The sequence below is a fragment of the Melitaea cinxia genome, chromosome 19 (genome assembly GCF_905220565.1).
Source record: "Melitaea cinxia chromosome 19, ilMelCinx1.1, whole genome shotgun sequence".
NCBI lineage: Eukaryota > Metazoa > Arthropoda > Insecta > Lepidoptera > Nymphalidae > Melitaea > Melitaea cinxia.
The window spans coordinates 948476-970987 of NC_059412.1; the positions used below are offsets into that span (position 1 = coordinate 948476).

At 36.6% G+C, this 22512-nt stretch overlaps 1 protein-coding gene across 1 annotated transcript in view; it reads left to right on the forward strand.

Moving 5' to 3' along the window:
* The window catches only part of LOC123663038 (neurobeachin-like), an 84488-nt gene that overhangs the window by 61620 nt on the left and 356 nt on the right, over positions 1-22512 (forward strand). The window contains exons 5-15 of the mRNA XM_045597779.1: positions 4693-4805; positions 5763-5903; positions 14352-14471; positions 14790-15009; positions 15154-15464; positions 15932-16055; positions 16830-16988; positions 17220-17349; positions 17884-18017; positions 18644-18840; positions 22002-22153. Of these exons, the coding sequence (XP_045453735.1) occupies positions 4693-4805; positions 5763-5903; positions 14352-14471; positions 14790-15009; positions 15154-15464; positions 15932-16055; positions 16830-16988; positions 17220-17349; positions 17884-18017; positions 18644-18840; positions 22002-22153 (1801 nt within the window). The remainder of the gene's footprint in view (positions 1-4692; positions 4806-5762; positions 5904-14351; positions 14472-14789; positions 15010-15153; positions 15465-15931; positions 16056-16829; positions 16989-17219; positions 17350-17883; positions 18018-18643; positions 18841-22001; positions 22154-22512) is intronic.

Consider the following 22512-nt stretch of genomic DNA (forward strand, 5'->3'; position numbering starts at 1 on the left):
ACTGTTAAAGATGTTAAGTGTTCCAAATTGTAACAAAATGAATTGTGACTTCTGATTTTATGTATGCTGTGTGATTACAGCAGTAAAGAATATAGTCACCCCCTCTCTTTCCGTGGGTGTCGTAAGAGGCGACTAAGGGATAAGAAAGTTCCACTACCACCTTGGAACTTAAAAAACCGACCGATGGCGGGATAACCATCCAACTGCTGGCTTTGAAATACACAGGTCGATGACGGGTAGGAGCGTTTTCGGTGCGACAAAGCCAGCCCTGCGGTCACCAACCCGCCTGCCCAGCGTGGTGACTATGGGCAAAACACATGAGATCACGCCATTTTTGGCGCGAACTTGTGGAGGCCTATGGCCTATGTCCAGCTGTGGACTGTGATAGGCTGATGTGAATATATGTATATTTATTTGATAGTAGTATATTATCGTATTACTTGTCTCGATCATACTAATTATATTATACTGTATTTACTGTTATTCTACAAATTATAATATATACATAACACAGACGACTAATTAACACAGACATAATATTGTATCTTGGTTTTGTCATGACCGAAGTTATTTAAAGTGAGATGTTTAATTTATTTTGTTCTTTTTTTTTTGTTGTTATACGTTAATTTAGTATTCTCAATCTGTGAAGAGAATTTTATAAATTTTTGGGAAATACATTGTAAAGTATGTATAGGAACACACTCTTTTTCGTTTTTAGATTTGGTTTCGTCAAAAACAAAATGAAAACTGTCAAGTAATAGCCTACTAAAGCACTTTTCAATCGTCATTTTAAAAATTGAAAATTAGTTATAATTTTGTACATATGTCAACCGAAGACATTAAACCGTAGATCCAACAACAATTATCGTTCGTACGTTGAAAAGAAATAATATTTTGGTGACTGGAGGCTTGTCACATAATTACATTTACTGCAGGACAATGCTGCGTACAAATTGAATAACATTCATTGTTAACTATGAGAGTCAAAATGGTAATTTCATCACTATAATTACGCAGGTTTATTAGCCTTTTATATTTAACCTGTCTTGATTACAGTCAGAATAACTCCAAGGCAAAACAAACGCACAAAGAAAAATTTATCCCTATTAATTTGAGAATAAATTTTATCGATTTTATTCATCATTTTTAAGATTGTTCTTACGGGTGAATAATTAAGAAAATGAAACTGGATATTGGAAATTTTTAGAAAACTTAATTAATAGCCGCGTTGGCGCAACGGTCACAGCTATGGATTGTGCCTGTTGCAATGACAAACATTTGTATTGGCCATACAGGTGTTTGCCGTGGTCTGGGTGTTTATGCAGTTCTTGTGGGTCTCCCCACCGTGCCTCGGAGAGCACGTTTAACCGTTGGTCCTGGTTGTTATCATGTACATCTGATAGCGATCGTTACTCATAGTAGGGAATATATCCGCCAACCCGCATTGGAGCAGCGTGGTAGATTAAGCTCTGATCCTTCTACATGGGGAAAGAGGCCTATGCCCAGTACTGGGATATTACAGGCTGAAGCGTACTTAAACATTGCGCGTTTGACAGTTGTCGTGTTTTACGGTTAACAGTTTGGGACTTTAGCAGTTACAGTTAAAATAAATATTCGTAGCTACGATATGGCAAAGTCTGTCGGTTTCTAGGCTAGTTCAAAATACTCATCATAGTACATACTTGTCTTCTCAATATTGTTTCAAATTGATTAAAATTACATATAAATAAAGTATTAAAAATTAGTATAATATTCGACATTAAAATGACATTGTGACACTTGTTTTACGATCGATCATAAACGTTTCTGTAATATTTAATGGCGACTAAGTAAACTTACTCAACGGCAGTTGATTGTTCGAGGGACAATGTAGGATTTCGAAACTACTTCCATGCCATTTCTTCACGAATTTGTCAATAAACCGTTCTAGTCTATTAAGAATTGTCCTCGGTTCGATATCAAGGAAACGTACCCATTTTAGTGGTAAGGTTAACTGTCGGACATAGGGCAAGTACGCACACTTACGAATTAAGCGTATTTGAAATTTCGAGTTTGTAGCTGTTGAAATATTTGAAAACCATTATCAATATTGTCGTGTATAAGCAATTTGACTAACACGCTGGCGCAGTTTGTGGTGACCCTCCATTCTGCTCCGGTGGTTGTGGATTCGATTACCACCTAGATTATGTTGTAGATATTATTATGATTATTATTAATTCTTAATTAGTATAAATTCAATAGAACGTCTTGTATGAGATCCAGAACTATGATAGACTTTTGTTTTGCTTGCCTATGATAACAAATAATGCGAACAACGAATTGTAAAAACATACTATTATATTTTATATTACAATACAAATTTAGTAGTACATATTTAATGGTAAAAAAATAAAGGGACTTATTTAGTGTAAATATTTAGAAGAAGTACACGCCGCGTCTTACCTTATGACAATAAATGAAAGAAATTATATTGATATTGAATATATTGTGCGTGAACTTGTGGAGGCCTATGTCCAGCAGTGGACTGCAATAGGCTGAAATGATGAATGATGATGATGATGATGAACATTATCATAAATAAGAGCTTTAAAAATATGGAAATTGTCGGATTTATATTATTTCAGTAAAAAATATATACGATAATATTACTTAAGTGTATAAGTAATAATAAGTTTTATGTACTTACTACTCGCAAGCAAAAAATTTGATTTCATTATTTATATATTAATGTTGCAATTTCGTAAATATTAACGAATTTATCAAAATTTATCAAAGCGTAAGGTCAATCGCGAAATCAGACCAATTCAAATTTTATTCTTTTATTAATTGCAAAAATTATTTTATAATTGAACAAATGTATCTTAATAATTTTATATATTTTTATACCGCTAGGAGCATTCCTAAAAATTTTTTTTTTCGTTAATAACGAGGTGTATGACACCAGAAAACTCCAGTTGCAGTTTGAAAAAATTTGATAGTGAAACAGCACTGTGGAATAGTTTTCTACCGTTCTAAAAAAATACTCTCTGCTTAACTGAGATTGATGCAAAATGTCATGAAATGGTTATAACTATACGTACAAACAAACGCTTCTGAATTTCCCTCATCTCTAGTTAATCCTTATTGTAATATCCTTTTGCAAATTATAATTTTTTTTCATCGAAGTATAACGTACAATATTGGCGGTACTTAATAGTAATTATCGAACAATAATTACACATCTCAAACAACTGACAATCATCATTGTTCAAGCGATCATCGGCGGAAGGTCAGTGACATCCGATATCGCGTGCTATTCGCAAACAATAGTCATTCCTTACAAAAAAAAAAAAACATAATTATTTAAAAAGCTATTTCCCTTTTTATTTTTTACCTTTATGTTTACTTACCTCTTCAACATTTCAATGACGCGTATTCTTAGCATATCACAGTAACAAAAAACACAGATAAATAAGGTAAAAGTTTTCGCGCGCGGACCGCCACGTCTTTCACAGACCGTTATTATCTGTGTAACGGTTGCAAAATTTTGCTTTCATTCGAAAACACTCTCACCTCTTTCGTTACTTTTTTTTCTATACTTTTTAATTTTAAGTCGCGATACATACGACCACAAAAGTAGACAATCGTTTCACGAGTGCCTCGCTCGACTATCAGATGGGAAAAGTAGAATGGGTCACGTGAAAAATACAATAGGCCGACAGTGGGACATTATACGATTAGTGGCCATTATTTGACCAACACAAACATCTCGTGTCGGTCAAAGTGCATGATATCGCAATAGTATTAGATAAATACCATTGCATAATACCTGCAATAAGACCACGTTTTTTTCAAATTTATGTTTTAATTTTTTTTTTCCTATAACCACTCGTAACGTCTCGCTTAGAAACCAAAGTTCGTTTTGACGTAACTTAGGTTAATCTTGTAAATAAGACAATAATTGTTTGTATTCTATTTATATTTGAATATCCTATAAATAATAAATGATAGTAATGCATTAATATCTTCTGTACTTTGTAGCAATATTTACAAGACAAAAGGTATCGTTATATAGGACAAATTTCTCTTGACCTCGACAAGCAATGGCAAGCCATGACATACCACTTTATGATACTGACCAATGATTTGCCAATTTTTTACCCTCAATTATTTTGAACAACTTTTAGTTTGGGCAATTGACAATTTTTATTACACTTATAAAGTAGCCATACATAAGCTATATTTCTATATCTAACTATAAAGAAAACGGGTATGTTTACTTGCAGTATATAACGTATGTAACTAACTACCTAAACACGTTTTCTCATTATTTTACTAAACTATTATCTGTTAAATATACACTTCAGCCTATCGCAGTCCACTGCTGGACATAGGCCTCCCCAAGTTCGCGCCACACATCCCGGTCTTCCGCAATCCTCATCCAGCCTACACCGGCAATCTTACGTAGATCGTCGGTCCAACGGGCTGGAGGACGTCCCACACTGCGTTTGCCAAGACACGGTCTCCACTCTAGGACCCGTCTACTCCAACGGCCATCGGTCCTGCGACATAGATGACCAGCCCACTGCCACTTCAACTTGCTAATTCTGTGGGCTATATCGGTTCAATTTTATTAAATATAATGCCCTTCATAAAACCAGCAACCGTACTTGCGCCTAGCAATATATGTAACTGTAAAATGATTGTCATCAGGTCGTACGTACAACGATTTGAACCAGTACCCGGTGTTCCCCTGGGTGCTCACCAACTACGAGAGCGAAGAGTTGGACCTCAGCCAGCCGTCCAACTACAGAGATTTGTCGAAGGTAACATATATTTACTCAATTTCATCTACTTCTCCTCTGAAGCTTAATTTACGCTAAAAAGAACTTTAATCTTCCCCAAGATAACATATTTTTAATCGAAACGAGCTTGAGATCATCTTTTAGAAGAAAGTTGTACACGTAGGTAAATATATATGAATATGTACGATTTTATTTTTGTGTTTACCCACACATTAGGGATTCTAAACATTTTTTGAATATCATATCAAAAATTGACCGCTCCAGCGGGATTCGAACCCGCGTCTCCGACTGACCGTGTCGGCGCTCTAGCCAATTAAGCTATGGAACGATGTACCCGCCAGAGCGAAATTCTTGATATGATGATTTGTATTTTCGGTTTAAGCGAACCGTGGCGCCGTCTATAGTGAGTTCTTTTACAGAGACCCGTAACTATTCAAAGTTTCATATTACAATGAAAATTTTTTGACAGGAGACGACACCATGCTATTCTTAATATGTACGATTTTATTTTTGTGTTTACCCACACATTAGGGATTTTGAAAAAAAAAAATATATATGAAAGTTAATAAATAAGTTCTGCAATACAAAGATTCTAATTGCAACGGGATTTCCTCTTCCATAACGTTTAGTTCCTATCCATATAATGTACCAAAGGTACAGCAGGAAATATTCTGCTCGAAGTCTGGAGCAGCTCGTCTACAGAAGTACCTTAACCTCACTACTGAGAAGCAACACTCATCTTAAGTAGTTTTGTGTTCCTGCGGTAAGTGAGGTGGCCAGAGCTACTGGAGAAGAACAAGGATAGGATCGGCAACGCGCTTGCAATGCTTCTGGTGTTGCAAGCGTCTATAAGTTACGGTAACAGCTTACCACCAGGTGGGCTGTACACTTGACACTTGTCATGTAAAAACCATGCATATAATTAAAAAGATTACTGAATTGTTCGACCAAATATTAAAAGCTATTAAACATCCCTAGCCGATCGGCGCGCTGAACCCGAGCCGACGCGCGTACTTCGAGGAGCGCTACAACACGTGGGAGCATGAGTCTACGCCTCCCTTCCACTACGGCACCCACTATTCCACCGCCGCCTTCGTGCTCAACTGGCTCGTGCGCATCGTAAGTAAACTTACATTCATCATCATCATCATCATCATTATTACAGCCTATACAGTCCACTGCTGGACATATGCCTCCACAAGTTTACGCCAAAAATAACGTGAACTCATATGTTTTGCCCATACACTACACCATAAACTGACCATAAACTTATACTAGCCCAACTCTTTCTCTTACATTCGTAATTTTCAAACGTGCGAGAAGTTTAAAGGTAAATTAGATTCAACTTTTGCCTGGTCCACTGTCACTAGCTCATCTTTTGAGGCTTTCCCATACACTCATAATTCTTAAACAAGTGACAATTTTGAGGCAAGTCATCGTTCAATTGAAATTTTGCTCGAAAGAGACACATCCTTGCCATTATTGAAAACTATTCGATATGGTACCTGCAAGATTTGATGGCATGAATTTAGAAGAAATGGGTCATATTGTGGCAGTTTAATTGACTCCAGCTCGTATGTGACGAGTTCTAATGGAAATAATAATCTGTTTCCAGAAACTCAATGTAAATTATATCTTGAAAACTGTGTTTCCTCTGTAAGAGAACTACAAATATACATCACGTACAGTCTTTCTCACGCTAAGGTTTTTTTCAACTAAGCTTAAATACAAAAAATATATAATTAAAAAAATGTATCCCTGTAAAGTCGAAATCAAAAATTACTTTATTCAAGTTGAGTTTAAAAGCATTTTTAAATTATATTATTTTTAATTAATTAGTTATGTGTAAAAGTGAAGCTACCCCTGATTCGCATTAAGATTCTACAGAGAATAATCAGCAAAAAACTCCGCAGTTATGTTTTATTATAAAATTAATAAAATCCTGCACGAAAGACTGCACAGAATTTATTGTAGTCAAATTAGAAAACACTAGAATAAAATACTTTTAAGTTGTTCGTATCGTAAAGGACATAGGTATAATGTTTAAGAAACCTTAATGTTCTATGCGAGATCATTGAGAATTTAATGATATAGATATGTGTGCTATAGCTATACAATTCAGAACGGATTGACTGAATAGGTCAAAATAGATTATTTCCGTTGAACACACCAATACGCTTAAAATTCCTTCACATCATACTATGAACTAAACGACATAAAATAAGAAGATAGGGTTAACATGACAATTTAGTATTGGTTGATTTTCATTAATTCCTGTAACATCCCGCTACTGGGCGTATGCCTCTTTCTCCTTGTAGGAGAAGGATCAGAGGTCAATCCTCCACGCTTCCCAACTTCAGATTGGATGATACAATCCCTATGATGAGTAACGATATATCTATCAGGTGTCTATGATAGTTACCGGGACCGGCAGCTAATGTTTTTCCCCCCTAGGGGGGAGGATGCGATGTGGTCTGAGTGTTTGTGCAGTCCTTGTGGGTCTCCCACCGTGCCTCGGAGAGCACGTTAAGCCGTCGGTCCCGGTTGTTATCATGTACACCTGATAGCGATCGTTACTCATAGTAGGGAATATATCCGCCAACCCGCATTGGAGCAGCGTGGTGGATTAAGCTCTGATCCTTCTCCTACATGGGGAAAGAGGCCTATGCCCAGTAGTGGGATATTACAGGCTGAAGCGGAGGGGGGGGGGGGGGGGGGCTACTCTACTAGTAATTTAACAACTCTTAAACAAAATCAACTATTTTCTTAATATATGTACTATATATATCATTCATCACATCACATCAGCGTATCGCAGTCCACTACTGGACATAGGCTTCCACAAGTTCGAGCCAAAAATGGCGTCAACTCATGTGTTCTGCCCATAACTACCACGCTGGGCAGGCGGGTTGGTGACCGCAGGGCTGGCTTTATCGCACCGAAGATGCTGCTGCCCGTCTTCGGCCTGTGTATTTCAAAGCCAGCAGTTGGATGGTTATCCCGCCATCGGTCGGCTTTTTAAGTTCCAATGTGTTAGTGGAACTGTGTTATATACATCATTACATAGTAAGTCGCTTACAAAGTCGCTTCCCGCTGTCTGTTTGCTTAGGTCTTTAAAACTACGCAACGGATTTAGATGCGGCCTTCTTTAGTAAATAGAGTGATTCCAAAGGTAGGTTTATATGTATAATACATGCATAATATAGATGAGGAACACTAATAGTTTTTGCAACCGTGCGAAGCCGGGGCGGGTCGCTAATAAATGAATAAACTTTGTGGACTTGTGACGTTGCATTTCATGCAATTTATTGAGTAACTGCGGAGATTCGTGGCCGATTTTCTCTGCAGAATCTACTTTTCACTTTTAAAAATAACTTAATTTTTATTTTGTAAGATGACGATTCGAAGGTGCTTTTGATGCCTATTTGTATAAAGATATTTTTAATTTAGTATATGCCTAGATAAGTTATACATAAATTTAAAATCGCTTAAAACAATTCACTTAAACTGACTGCAACAAACATTAGCTGAATATAATGTGTTAATTATTTCCACTCGTTTGTTTTGCTCGATTAACAATTTAACGGTGATTCAACCGGATTTAGAACGGGATTGTCTTAATAAAACACTCCCGATGCGCCATTAAGGCGACTGGGAAGGGTGTGGACACAGTGATAGCTTTTTTATAATTTTAAGTTACACGAGTGTTTTAAAGATTTGTCTTTAAAAAAAGCATATTTTTTTGTGTATGTCATTTTGTTTTATAGGTGTCACTTGTACTGCAAAACTACTTTAATTCATTAATTTGGCTAGATAGCTTTTAATTGTGCCAAAATATCAACGATAATTCCGCCAATGTCACGTAAAATGAAGAAGACCATAATATTATGAACAATTTGGACAGTGTCATGTAGGATTGAGGATGTGGCCGAGTTAATAGTATTCATTAAAATATGTAATTGATTCTGGATCATTAGAGCAGTCTGTAAAGCAACGATATATAAGATGAATTCGAAGTGAAATTGTTGTAAAAACTCAGAAACCAAATGCAAGCAATCAGTGACGCTAGCTAAAAACATTACATAGTTAGATCACTCATCTCTCACTGATTAATTATCATTACATAGTATAAAGCAAAGTCGCTTCCCGCTGTCTGTATGCTTAGATCTTTAAAACTACCTAACGGATTTTGATGCGGTTTTCTTTAGTAAATAGAGTGATTCCAGAGGAAGGTTTATATGTATAATACATGCATAATATAGTAGAGGGACACTGATAGTTTTTGCAACCGTGCGAAGCCGGGGCGGGTCGCAAGTTACAAATTTTAAAATGTATTCACTATGATATTAATAATAATAACTGTACGGGTTACTGCACATTCAGCAATGTGATTGTCTTCGCTATCTGATAACCTCCTTTAATTTAGGTTATTTCTTACGAAATTGCTGTTTGAGCATACCTTAGAGACGATACATACGGCAAATATGACGTCTGTACTCCTGCCTATATATACTTAAAATAATCTAATCAACTTAGTGCTAAATCGACTTTCATTTGGGTTTGGTTACCATTACCTTCCCTCGCATGTCATTTATTTGTGAGTCAACTCCATCAAGTTGTACAACAACAGTTATAATATCAACAAAGTAAACATCGTAATTTAGATAATCTTATAGTATTTATAAGTATATGAAATACTTGCACATGATATGTTACTGTGTCCGTTGATCTTGACACCGCGCCCTACGCTCCGTCACAAGGAATCTCAATTTATGTGCCGTCCCAAATTACTTGTAAATATCAAACGATAAAATTTTCAATATCTGTAACACTTTATACTGGAACTAAAGAATATTTAGATTAGATTTTTTTTACGTGAATTGGATAATAATTTGGTTCTCGTTTATTTTTAATAAATTAATTTCTATCATTAATTCATTATTTGCCTTATTTATTTGAATAAGTGGAGTCAATAAGTCTGAAGTAAATCGATGTTCTCTTACATTGTTATGAGAGTGACATTTAGTGATTCAATCGTTTTAAATAAAATATTTTTCTTTTCAAATGTACACCTATATAATATAGGCTATATTATGCAATAGTATACTAACTAAATGACCAATCGAACTTCGTACCGTCATATTTTTTTGTGTATATGTCGTCTTTTCTTTTCTTCAAACACAAAAAAAAAATAGTATTATCCAATTTGTTGGTGTCGGTCGTAAGTTACGCACGTACATACGTTTCAACGATTCATGCCTATTTATATAAATGAAAATTCCGCAAAATAATATTCATCATGTTAAGTTTCATTAGTGTTTCGAATTCCACGACCACCTTCATTCCGTTTCGGCGTCACTAAACTATTGCCCGCATCAAAGCATAAGTCGCGAGAGTGGGTAAGTAACGGCGGTCGTACTGAATTACGGAGAACATTAACTCGACGCGACGCCAGCGCCACGTCAAAACAATCGTAGCACGCGAGACGACGCACCGAAACAGATGCGCTGCGTGTAGGGTTGCGAGGTCGTCAAACCAAGTAGCCGGGCAGAATAGCCTATTTGGCCTGACATTTGGTTAAAAAGACCAGGCACCCTAAATTATTAAGGATTTTGTGTCTGGGTATATAAAAAAATTCCCTAACTCGAGAATTGGGCTTCGGGGGTGCGAGATGACTAGTTAAAATTAAAAAACCGGGCAGCGTTTAATTTTGCCGGACATGCATTCAATAAGCCTAACTACGCCCAGCTTTATCCGGATGCCTGTCAACCCTAGCTGCGTGTGCAAGATTCTATGTGACGCGCGGGGAAATTGTTACCGTTTTTGGATGTGTTGGAAATAGAATGTCCGCCCTGTTTAACTATTTTCATTCCGTACGAATTGTAATGTCAACTTCCATTGAGCCAGTATTATTTGTACGTTTCGTAAAAATAAGAAGTGTGATTTTAGATCCATTTGAATAATAATTTATTTGCTGAGATGTAACTTATCTAAGATAAAAGTATCTGAAATACAGATACAAGATACAAAATACGTATTTTCATCTTGTAACTAAATACCTTTTTTAAAAATTCATTTTGTATCTTGTATTTAAATACCTTTTGTTTGGTATCTTAGTATTTTGTAGATACTATGTTTGCTAAGATACTTTTAGTAACAGATAACTGATTCTATTGTGACATCCTAGGTGACATTAATTTTAAATATTAATGTTGGCGCAGAAACTGAACGCGCTATTGAATCTTTAGTCCCATGATTTAGTTTTTTAGGGTCAAATTGATAGGTGGCGTGGCAACATTTTATAGAAAAAAAGAATTGTCTTTTTTTTATCCTATTACATGTTTTTAGAGGATTCAGATTCCTCTGTTGCAAGTGCCGAAAACACAGGATCAGGCAGCACCGCTGACTTAGAAACATTGCAATATTTAAATAATAAAGATACCAACATAAAGAGTTTAAATGCTTTTCCTACAATAAAAAAATATTTTTGAAATACAACACCTGTTTGCCAAGTTCTACCCCTATGGAGCGACTCTTCTCATTTGGAGGTATGATCATGTGGCCTCATCGAAGGAAAATGAGTGATAAACTTTTAAGGACTAGTTTTACTTAAGTTCCAATTAAAACCATAAAAATGTAATATTATGTTGTTTCACGGATGCGCAATCAACGCGATTTATATGTAAAAAATTAAACTTTCATTAAAAATAATGTTGTTTTTTTACAAAAGTATTTTATCTATAAAAAGTATTTGAAATATACGTATTTTATATCTAGTATTTCAGATACCATTACAGAAAGTTATTTTGTATCTGGTATCTGAAATACTTATTTTAAAAGTATTTTGTATTTGGTATTCGAGATACTTTATTTGAGGTATCTTGTACATCACTGTTTATTTGTTTTGCCAAAATATGGTATACAGGTTGTCAAATTAATAGTTAGCCAGCATATTCTACCGATTTTCGGTGTGCAAATATTAGTTAAATGTAACATAAATAGTTCATTTTTACAAAATCCATGTCACATATGGTCATTTAAGTAGTCATTAACATTATAATACAATTTATTTAGCAGAAATTCATAAAAAACTTTCTTGAATACTATCAGTGGTAAACATTTATTTATTTATTTACACTTTCGCACACTAATACAAGGTTTTAATAGCATAACAAATGAAATATAAAAATAAAATTTGCATCAGCTGCAACAGGCGGCCTTATCGCTAATACAGCGATCTCTTCCAGGCAACCCTTGGGCAGAGGACTAAATAAGAAGTGTGGGATAAACATTTAGTAAGAAGACATTTTATTTCTGATTTTAAGTAATGAAATCATCAAATAAGTACAAGAAGATTTTAAATTAAAATGGTTATTTTCATGACTAAAATTATTTGAAACGGGATAATTACCATGTTTTATATATTTATTTTGCGGAGCTCGAGACTCGTGACCAAGACATTCGTAAATAATGTATTTATTTTATTTTTTTATTATTATTTTTTTTTTATTTAAATAAATATAAATAAAATAATGTCGAAATACCGAGCACTGCATATTGACATAAATAATTTAAGTAATCAAATAAGTAGTACTTCTTTAAATTACTAGTCGTAATCCTCATTTTGGATTTTTTATTGAATACTCTTTTCTTTCCCTCTGTCTCTCAACAAGTTCTTACATGGTATAAATGCCAAACTCCTGTCATATAAGTATTTAATTCTCATATAAAATAATGACATTATTCTAGAGTATACGGCCACTCAATGATATTTTTAATTGCACATCAAATAAATTATTTTACAGGAAGTAAACCAATTGACTATCAAAACTAACGTTACAAATATTTCAAAAAATTAAATCAATAGTTTCTTGTACTTTTTTTCTCTGACGTTAGACAAAAAAAATTGTTTTATAATAATCTAAAATAAAATAATCTAATTTTATAATAAATGCATATACCGATTACACAGCAAATTAACTATCCTTGGAGCAGAAATAACTTTTCTTACGGTAACTTTTGAACTCTCCTATTAGTATATCAAAACAGACTGTACGTGAAAAATACTTAAAATTCTCGGCAAATTCACATGTCTTTATATGGCATTATTTGTTATAGATGTTGTGGACCAAGTGCTAAATGACATTTTTACTTCCTTATCACATTGCCTCGTCATTGTGAATATCGCAATGTTGATTTCTGTGTCATTAGATAATTAGTTCGAAATTATATGAAATGAAAATATTTATTTCGCCAAAAAAACGTCAAAAAACTCCACATAAAAAAAAAACAAGTCATGGTAGCAAATCAACTAACAATTTAAAAATTGCGACAATATTAACATGAGGTACCTACATTAAAAACTTAGGTTATGTACACACGTAAGGAAATAAATAACCATATGTTTGTTGTTTGTATCCCTTTAATTTATTACAGTAATTTTTGTATTAATCTTAATTTTAATTCTAATCTTTGACTTATTTTTAGATTATAATCCTTTCATTTGACATAATTGACACGCTCGACTCTTTTTGTGACTTTTTTTTATAAATCACATAAATTTTTATATTAAGCGATTTTTTGTCTTTTTTGATAGTTAATTTAATTTATATTATGTTAATTGATTTAAAATTACGACTTTTGACAAATGACATGTCTGTATATTATTGTTAGTGGAAACTTTAGTGATTAATGTGTTTTTGTAAGAAAATTAATTGTATGTGATTTTTATATTGTATGTTTCCCAAATAAATAAATAAATAAAAATAAAATATTTTTATTTTGTTCTAATCTCTAATGTCTCGGCAGTCATCGTCTTTGTATTATATCGCCGGTTTTATTAAATATTACAACAAATCACTTAACATAATGGACCCTAGTGTTTGCTGCGCTGTTTGAATGATTGATCAAGATTGGATCACTTTCGAGAATTACAAATTAAATTAATTGTTTTGTAATTAAATTTATTAGTTGTGTTGTCCACACTAATAGACGCCTGAATGAATGGGAAACGTATCTGCACCCAATTCTTCAAGAACTATGTATGCAAAAAAAAAGGAAAACGTGGACGTATCATAAAAGCAAAATTTGCTGTTACAATTTTAGTTGTATGGCACTGCACTATTCTCACTGTTTGTATGGCATTTTATAATAAATTGTTGATACTAATGTGTAATAATTACTTAATATTTTTTTTTTTTTTTTATATGTATAATGTGGTTCCACTACATAAATTGCAGTACGTGATAAAAAATTGAGTATTTGTTTTGTAAGAAATTATGCAATAAGTTTACTTGCGCGCCGGTCATTATTAGATGTGCGTTTATAAAAAAAAGCATTTAAATAAATAGCGATTAGCCACGAACATAAATTGTTGCTACAATTATAATATTTTTATGTAATCTAAATCAAAATCAAAAGTAGCTTTATTCAAACTATAATACGCTAACTATAACATGATAACTATTTTGCTGAACAATCAGTATATTTGATTAGAATTCGGATTTGTTCTTAGTACAAAATGAACATTTTTAGATTTGATTTTTTAAATGCCATCTCCATTTACAGGAACCAATGACAACGATGTTTTTAGCGCTACACGGTGGCAAGTTCGACCACCCCAACCGACTGTTCTCGTCCATAGCTATGTCCTGGAAAAACTGCCAGAGAGACACCTCCGATGTAAAGGTATTTATAAAACAAATATGTCCATTATAAAAGGAATTAGAATGCATAATAAAGATAAATAGACATAAGAGATTTACACGATAATCAGAGCGAATACTTTCTTAATAGCTGTTTCATTGTTTTGCACAGTTTATCTGTAACCGTGTCACAAACCTATGTACCAACAATGCATGCTAATTACATTTTAAACTACTTTTTGCAATACAACTATATTAAAACAGATTACATATGTTCCAATTTGGTCAAGAACTGTTCTTTGTAAAAAGAAAGAAAAAGAAAACTTCGGAAATCTTTTGAACTATCAATATTTGTTCTCAGGAACTGATCCCTGAACTATTCTTCCTGCCTGAAATGCTGGTAAATAGCTCCGGATACAAGTTGGGTATTCCGGAATCTCCGTCCGGTGACGTCATCCTACCGCCCTGGGCGTCTTCAGCGGAAGAATTTGTGAGGATCAACCGCATGGCGTTAGAGTCAGAATTCGTCAGCTGTCAACTACATCAGTGGATCGATTTGATCTTTGGTTACAAACAGAGAGGTTGGTGTTTATGTAAAAAAATATATGAATTTTGAAGAGTCTTAGTCAAATTGATGTAACTGACAAGTATTTGGAAATAATTATAATTGTAAATTAGAGATCACTAGCTCCGTGCAAATACCAACAAGACGCTCTTGCGCGCAGGTCCGGAGGCCGTACGCGCCACGAACGTGTTCTATTACCTGACGTACGAGGGCGGCGTTCGATTGGAGTCACTAACTGAACCGCTAACTCGAACCGCCGTCGAAGACCAGATCCGAAGCTTCGGACAAACTCCGGCTCAGTTACTATCCGAGCCGCACCCCCCACGCGCCTCGGCGCTTCACTTAGCCCCGCTAATGTTCGCGGCCGCGCCCGACGACGTGTGCCTGCGACTCAAGCTGCCGTCCAACGCCGCCGTGGTGCACGTGTCAGCCAACACCTACCCGCAGCTCGCAATGCCGGCAGCTGTCACGGTAACCATGCACATACTCGTAACCATACACACATACTCGTAATCATACACACATACTCCTAATCATACACACACTCGTAACCATACACACATACTCGTAATCATACACACACTCGTAACCATACACACATACTCGTAATCATACACACACGTAACCATACACACATACTCGTAATCATACACACACTCGTAACCATACACACATACTTGTAATCATACACACATACTCGTAATCATACACACATACTCGTAACCATACACACATACTCGTAATCATACACACATACTCGTAATCATACACACATACTCGTAATCATACACACACTCAATTATTGTTTGCTCACAAACGAAATAATTGTGTTTGCTATGATTATTTACCATTAGGCCGTATGTTTGTTTGCAACTTAGACGTATAAAACACTCCCAGAAACAACCCCGAGCCCCCAATAACAGCGCGTGTGTGTGCAGGTGAGCGCGGCGCGAGCGTTCGCGGCGCACCGCTGGGCGGGCGGCGGCTGTGCGCACGCCGCGCCCGCGCGCCACGCCGACCACCCGCCGCCGCACCACCCGCTCTCCATGGACCCCGTGTGGGGTGAGTACTGCGTACTAGCACTGTGCACTGGCCACTGTGTACTGGCCACTGTGTACTGGCCACTGTGTACTGGCCACTGTGTACTTACCAATGTGTACTTACCACTGTGTACTTATCACTGTGTACTTACCACTGTGTACTGGCCACTGTGTACTTACCACTGTGCACTTACCACTGTGTACTGGCCACTGTGTAATTACCACTGTGTACTTACCACTGTATACTTACCACTGTGTACTTACCACACTGTGTACTTACCACTGTGTACTGGCCACCGTGTACACACCGCGCGGAGTGATTACTACTGTTACCTACCCAATAATATTATACTCGTTTCATGACGATTGCAGTTGACCCCAGTAACTTGGTTGAATTGCATGTTTTATATGTACTCATAAGCTAATAAAACGAATGACACCTACAACGCTTACGCATATGGCGTACGTATGACGGCCACGATAATGAATTTACTAATTAAAAAATAATGACAATATTTTGACTTTCGTTAAGTGTGTATATCACCTTATGACGAAATAAATGTTTTCATTTCATTTCAAAAGATTGTCTCTGAAGAAAAACGAGGCTATAACTCACATATACGACTCGTTAAGTGTGTATATCACCTTATGACGAAATAAATGTTTTCATTTCGTTTCAAAAGATTGTCTCTGAAGAAAAACGAGGCTATAACTCACATATACGACAGTATCCATAGATTGTTTCAATTTGAAGCCGAAACTATAAGAGTTAGAAATATAAAACGTACCCTTCCAGCGGCGGGCGGCGCGGGCGTGGCGCGGCGCCAGCTGGGCGACAACTTCTCGCAGCGCGTGCGCGCGCGCAGCAACTGCTTCGTCACCACCGTCGACTCGCGCTTCCTCATCGCGGCCGGCTTCTGGGACAACAGCTTCCGAGTCTTCTCCACCGAGACCGGTACGGACGACACTTTCTTACGCACTCTTGTTGACTTTTATTAAAGACTAATTGTTCTTATCTCGCGGTTTCGTTAGAGTAATTTCCAATTACGTAAATTTCTCAATAAAAAGTGACCAATATTTTGTTTTGGATCTCTAGCTGATCTGCGCACCAAGTTTTATAAAATCTTCAGAATTATTATTTTTCAGTAGGATGCAATTTACATTACGCACATTTTTGTCCTCTCAGCGAAAATAGTACAAATAATCTTCGGCCACTACGGTGTGGTGACGTGCGTGTCACGCTCGGAATGTAACATTACGTCGGACTGCTACATTGCGTCCGGCTCTGAGGACTGCACTGTGCTACTGTGGCACTGGTGAGTGAAACACTAATCGCACTCTAAAAGCCACACTACATACAACACTCTCTTTGAACACTCTACGGACCGCACTCTACGGACCGCACTCTACGAGCCGCACTCTATCACTCCATATCATCTCCGAGTCACTTATTAAAACTAGGCTTCCAAAAACTAGCTGCCGATTTTACACCTCATTTACTGTTGAAACTATTCTATAATTTTACGTCATCTACATTTTCTCAAAAGAAATTACGCCTAACAAAGTGACTTGTGATTTCGTTGCTTTTTTCTGAAGGCATTTTGTCTATAGACATCAATGGATATCCTCGTCTACCTCGAAATTCACTCTCTCTTTAATCAAAAGACGAAATATGGTTCCTGTAGAATTAGGTTTTTTCTTTGAACAGTGGTGATTATATATCAACAGAACTTGAAGTGAACTTCCTATGAATATTTAATATCCATACTGATTGAATCATTCAGCCTGTAACATCAGAGAAAAGTTTTTACATCAGACGTACTCATCTACAAATAAGCTGTGACCCGCAGGTCTGCGCGTCACGGCGGCATCGTGGGCGAGGGCGAGACCCCCGCGCCGCGTGTCACGCTGACGGGACACGACGCGCCTCTCAACGGCGTGCTCGTCTCTGCGGAACTGGGGCTCGTCATATCTTCCTCTGTCAGTGAGTATCACCTTGAAATTTACATACTAAGTAACTGGACCACTTTATTGGATTGTTCCGCCTTAGGTATTATGTTGGTACTGAAGATGTAAGGACTAATTTAGTTTTCTTTAGTTTTGGAAAGAGTATTACAGTAACAGTTTGTGATTTAACATAAATGTAAGAAAAAAAGTGTGTTTCCATACCTATATACGCACGTAAGAAGTTATACTCCATTGGCTAGTTAAGTTCACATTACTAATTTCTTCTTCGTGGACTTGCTAACTTCGGGGTGTCAGTTTTTGTGACGGTGTCCGCACGCATCGTAAAAATTTACTCTCACCATTTTTCCCTACCGGGCCAACAGAAGTATAATTTGAAAAAAAAAGTAACGGGTGCTTTAGACCACACGACTGAAATAAAATTTGCTAACTTATACATATACTTATCTTCCTCTCAACTTCCGTTCGCCTTGCGCGATCACGCTTTTCGTAACGCTCTCGTCACGCATCCACCAGCCTTCTCCCCGAGTCAAGCGTGCGTAAATAGGTCTTACTTCAGAAATGCGTAGCTCGACCTAACAGCCGCCCCCTGTTACTTCAGCAATGCGTAGCTCGACCTAACCGCCCCCCCCCCCCCCCCCGCAGACGGGCCCGTGCTGGTGCACACGACGTTCGGCGAGCTGCTGCGCTCGCTGTGCCCGGCGGAGGGCGTGGCGGGCCCGCAGCAGCTGGCGCTGTCGCGCGAGGGCGTGGTCGTGGTCGCCTACAAGCGCGGGCACCTCGCCGCCTACACGCTCAACGGCCGCCGCCTGCGCCACGAGACGCACAACGACAACTTCCAGGTGGGCGAGGTGCTTACAGCACTACTGTTGCAATTCGAATCATCTTTTTTAATGCGCACAGCCAAGGAATGGAATTCCCTGCCGGCGTCTGTATTTCCGAGTTCATACAACCCGAACATGTTTAAAGCGCGAGTGAACAGGCTTCTTCTGGACGAACTCGCTCCATCTCCGACCTCGTCTGTGCTCTAGAGCTAGACTGAGGTCAAGAGTAAGCCCATAACATAATTAAAAAAAAAAAAATTTGACCAGCTTGTTGGCGCTGTATGCAGTGACCCTGGAAAATAGAAATACCTTCGATAAGAGTTTTTTTGTACAACTAGATCGGCAAGTAAACGTACGGTCCAGCCAACGGTGAACGGTTACCCTGGCCTACAAACGCCTGCAATACCAGAAGCATCGCAAGCGCGTGGCCTACCCTATCCAGGAGCTCGAGCTACCTTACTCGCCACAGGAACACGACACTACCTAAGGACAGTGTTATTTAGCTGTGATCTTGGAAGTTGAAGTATTTCCCCATTCGGACTGCTCCTGTTTTTTAGCAAGCTTATATCCTGTTGGGCTCTATTTGTGGAGAGAATGATAACTCGATATTCGATACTCGTCATTCTATTTTTTACTTCGACTGACAATAAGTGACAATAGCGGCCAGCCCAATGCTACATGTATATGAAACCTAGGGTTTACAATCCAAAAACCGGATCCGGTAATCTGGCGGATCTGGCATCATTTCACAATTACCGGATCCGGTGATAAGTGCCGGATCATCTGACACAACACTGAAGTTGCTCGACTTATTATGCGCGTATTAAATAACTCAACATTGCAATTACCTGTAAAATACCTAGAAATATTAAGATTGAAACTAGGGATGTTATTTTATCGTAACCAAATTATCGGCTATACACAATAAAAAATTATCCGTAACCGTACCATAAACCGATATAAAAGTTTCGGATAATTTCGCAGGGATCTATCGCAGAGGGAATTTATATACTAAATTTTTTTACTATGTTTTTACATTTTTCCGGTTAAATAACATTAGCTGAGCGCGTTCTTCATTATTATGAAGTCAGTCGATTTTGCAACTAAATCATCGTGGGACCTAAGCTGCCGATCCAGTTTGTTATCATAAATACCTGTATATAAAAAAAATAATAATAAAAAAATAAAAAAATAAATAGCCATCATTAATCAAAGTAGAGCATACATATAGGGCACATATCCGCCGATTAAGCTCCAATCCTTATTCTACATGGAGAAAGAGGCCTATGCCCAGCAGCGAGATGGTACAGGCTAAATCTTATATTTTTTATTATCATATCTATAAATATCCGTAACCGAAGCTTTAACCAAGTAATAACTTGACAGATAGCGTAAAACTTGTAAAAGAAAAAGAAGAGAAAAAAATTACATTACATTTTTGGACAAAAAATACAAATCTAGCTCTTTGATCCGTCTCACTACGTGTTAAAACGACCTGTAGGCTTACTCTTGACTTCAATCCCAATCTCACAAAAACACGAATTCAATACAGTTCCAGTTCCAATCTGTAATATTTTGGTACTCTTGACCAAATCGAGCTTTCAATTGAATTGAAATTGGAATCGAATTGACGATCGGTTTCCGATGTAGCCATTATAATAAAAAATAATAAGAAAATAAAATTTAACTCATAAAATTTTATGTTTTTAAATTATAATTTGTCTCCAATAATAAATTATTATCTATTATATTGTAATTCGTTAAATTAAACCTAAAACTGATTTTTTTAAGCATAAAAACGCAAGATATGTTATACATTCTGGCATAATGTGTGTTGTTGTTAAAAAAAAGCTCACGACTGGCGCCATTTTGAGACTTCTAAATTCCAAATTATCTCGATTACGTATTTTCTTAATTTATATTTATAATTAACTTATCTTCTTTCTTTATTTACTACTGTAATAATTTCTGCAATTTTACCAGTGCTAAGCTTAAATTAGTGAATACAAAAGTTTATTAATATTGTTAAAACAAAAGATATTGGAGACTTAAATACTGTGATTTTTATTTAAATATTAGAAACATAAATACTGTGATTTATATTTAAAAATTGCTACCTTAGGTTAAAAGAGGATAAAAAGCTAATTGTTAAGTATTTAGTTCTATTTTAACAAAATACTGTGATTGTGATATTGTTGATAATATAAAAATATACATAAATAAGCGCCAGTCGCGCCATTATCTTAATAATTAAAACTTTAAGATACACAATCGAACACTAAAAAGTTAACTTTATTGAAACGAGTAAATTCGATCCCAAACACGATTTCCATGTCGATAGTCAACGTCAAAATATTGTCAAGAGTGCAAAAAATGCTTAAGATCGAGAAATCCCAATTTCTATTAGTTACATAAAATTCCACTGTAATTGAGTCAAATCGTGCGCTAGTGTAGTGTTCAAGAGTACCGATTGACAAGTTCTCAATCCCAATCCTAAATTTCAAATAGGATTGAGTTTCAAGAGTAAGCCTGCTGGTCGAAATTGAAACTCGGCTTAATTCAATTTGTATGACTGAATTCGGCATATATGAACACAGAAATTACTCCCACGGCTACATTTATAGCTCTAATATAAGTTGATTTAAATATATTTAGCTTTTCATTTGATATATAATATATTTTGAAACTGAGATTTAGTTTAAAAAATAATTTCTTGTAAAATGCTAATACGCTATGCTATTTTTTCACTTCATTAACGATCAACATACTTAACAACTACATAATTGAAAAAAAAATTAGGTTATTATGGTTTGATAAATCTGGACCGGATCCGGCCGGATTTAAAAAAATTCGACCCGACCCGGCCGGATTGAAAACGACACCGGATTGCAATCCCTAATTTAAAACCTACAAGTCTGTTACAAAAAAAAAAATTTGGTTGTCTGTATTTTTTTTTTACGGAGGATATTTTAACGTGACAACGTCATAACAAAACATCTCCTTGGACGTATAGGCCGATCGAATGGAAAATGGATCGAATGGAGATAGATGCGGTGACAATGAGCGTAACGGGACAATGAGTCATCCTTTTTCGTGCATGCAGCCGGCGTTAATCGATTTATTAGACGTTGTCACGTCAAAAATTAGATCCGTATTTACGCATCTCTCTTCTGTGGCAGTGCCTGGCGCTGTCCCGCTGCGGCGAGTACCTGGTGTGCGGAGGCGACGCCGGCGTGGTGGAGGTGTGGCGCGCGTTCACGCTGGCGCCGCTGTACGCGTTCCCGCCCGCCGGCGCGCCCGTGTGCAGCCTGGCGCTGTCGCACGACCAGCGGTACGTGTGTGTGTGTGTGTGTGTGTGTGTGTGTGTGTGTGTGTGTGTGTATGTATGCGCGTGTGTGTATGTGTGTGTATGTGTATGTGTATGTGTGTGTGTGTCTGTCTGTGTGTGTGAGTGTGTGTGAGTGCGAGAGTATGACAGTGTGAATGAATGTGAATTCTATCAATGTAAATGAATGTTGCTAAGCGTATAACTCGAGAATGACTCGACCGATTCGGCTATTTTTTTTTTTGTATATTCTTTAAGACTCACGGAGGATTTTAGTACTAAAAAAAATTACTATTAACTTTTGACAAACGAAGTCTGTCCAGGCAGCTAATATAATTATGTAAAATAACACAGTTAAAAATAAA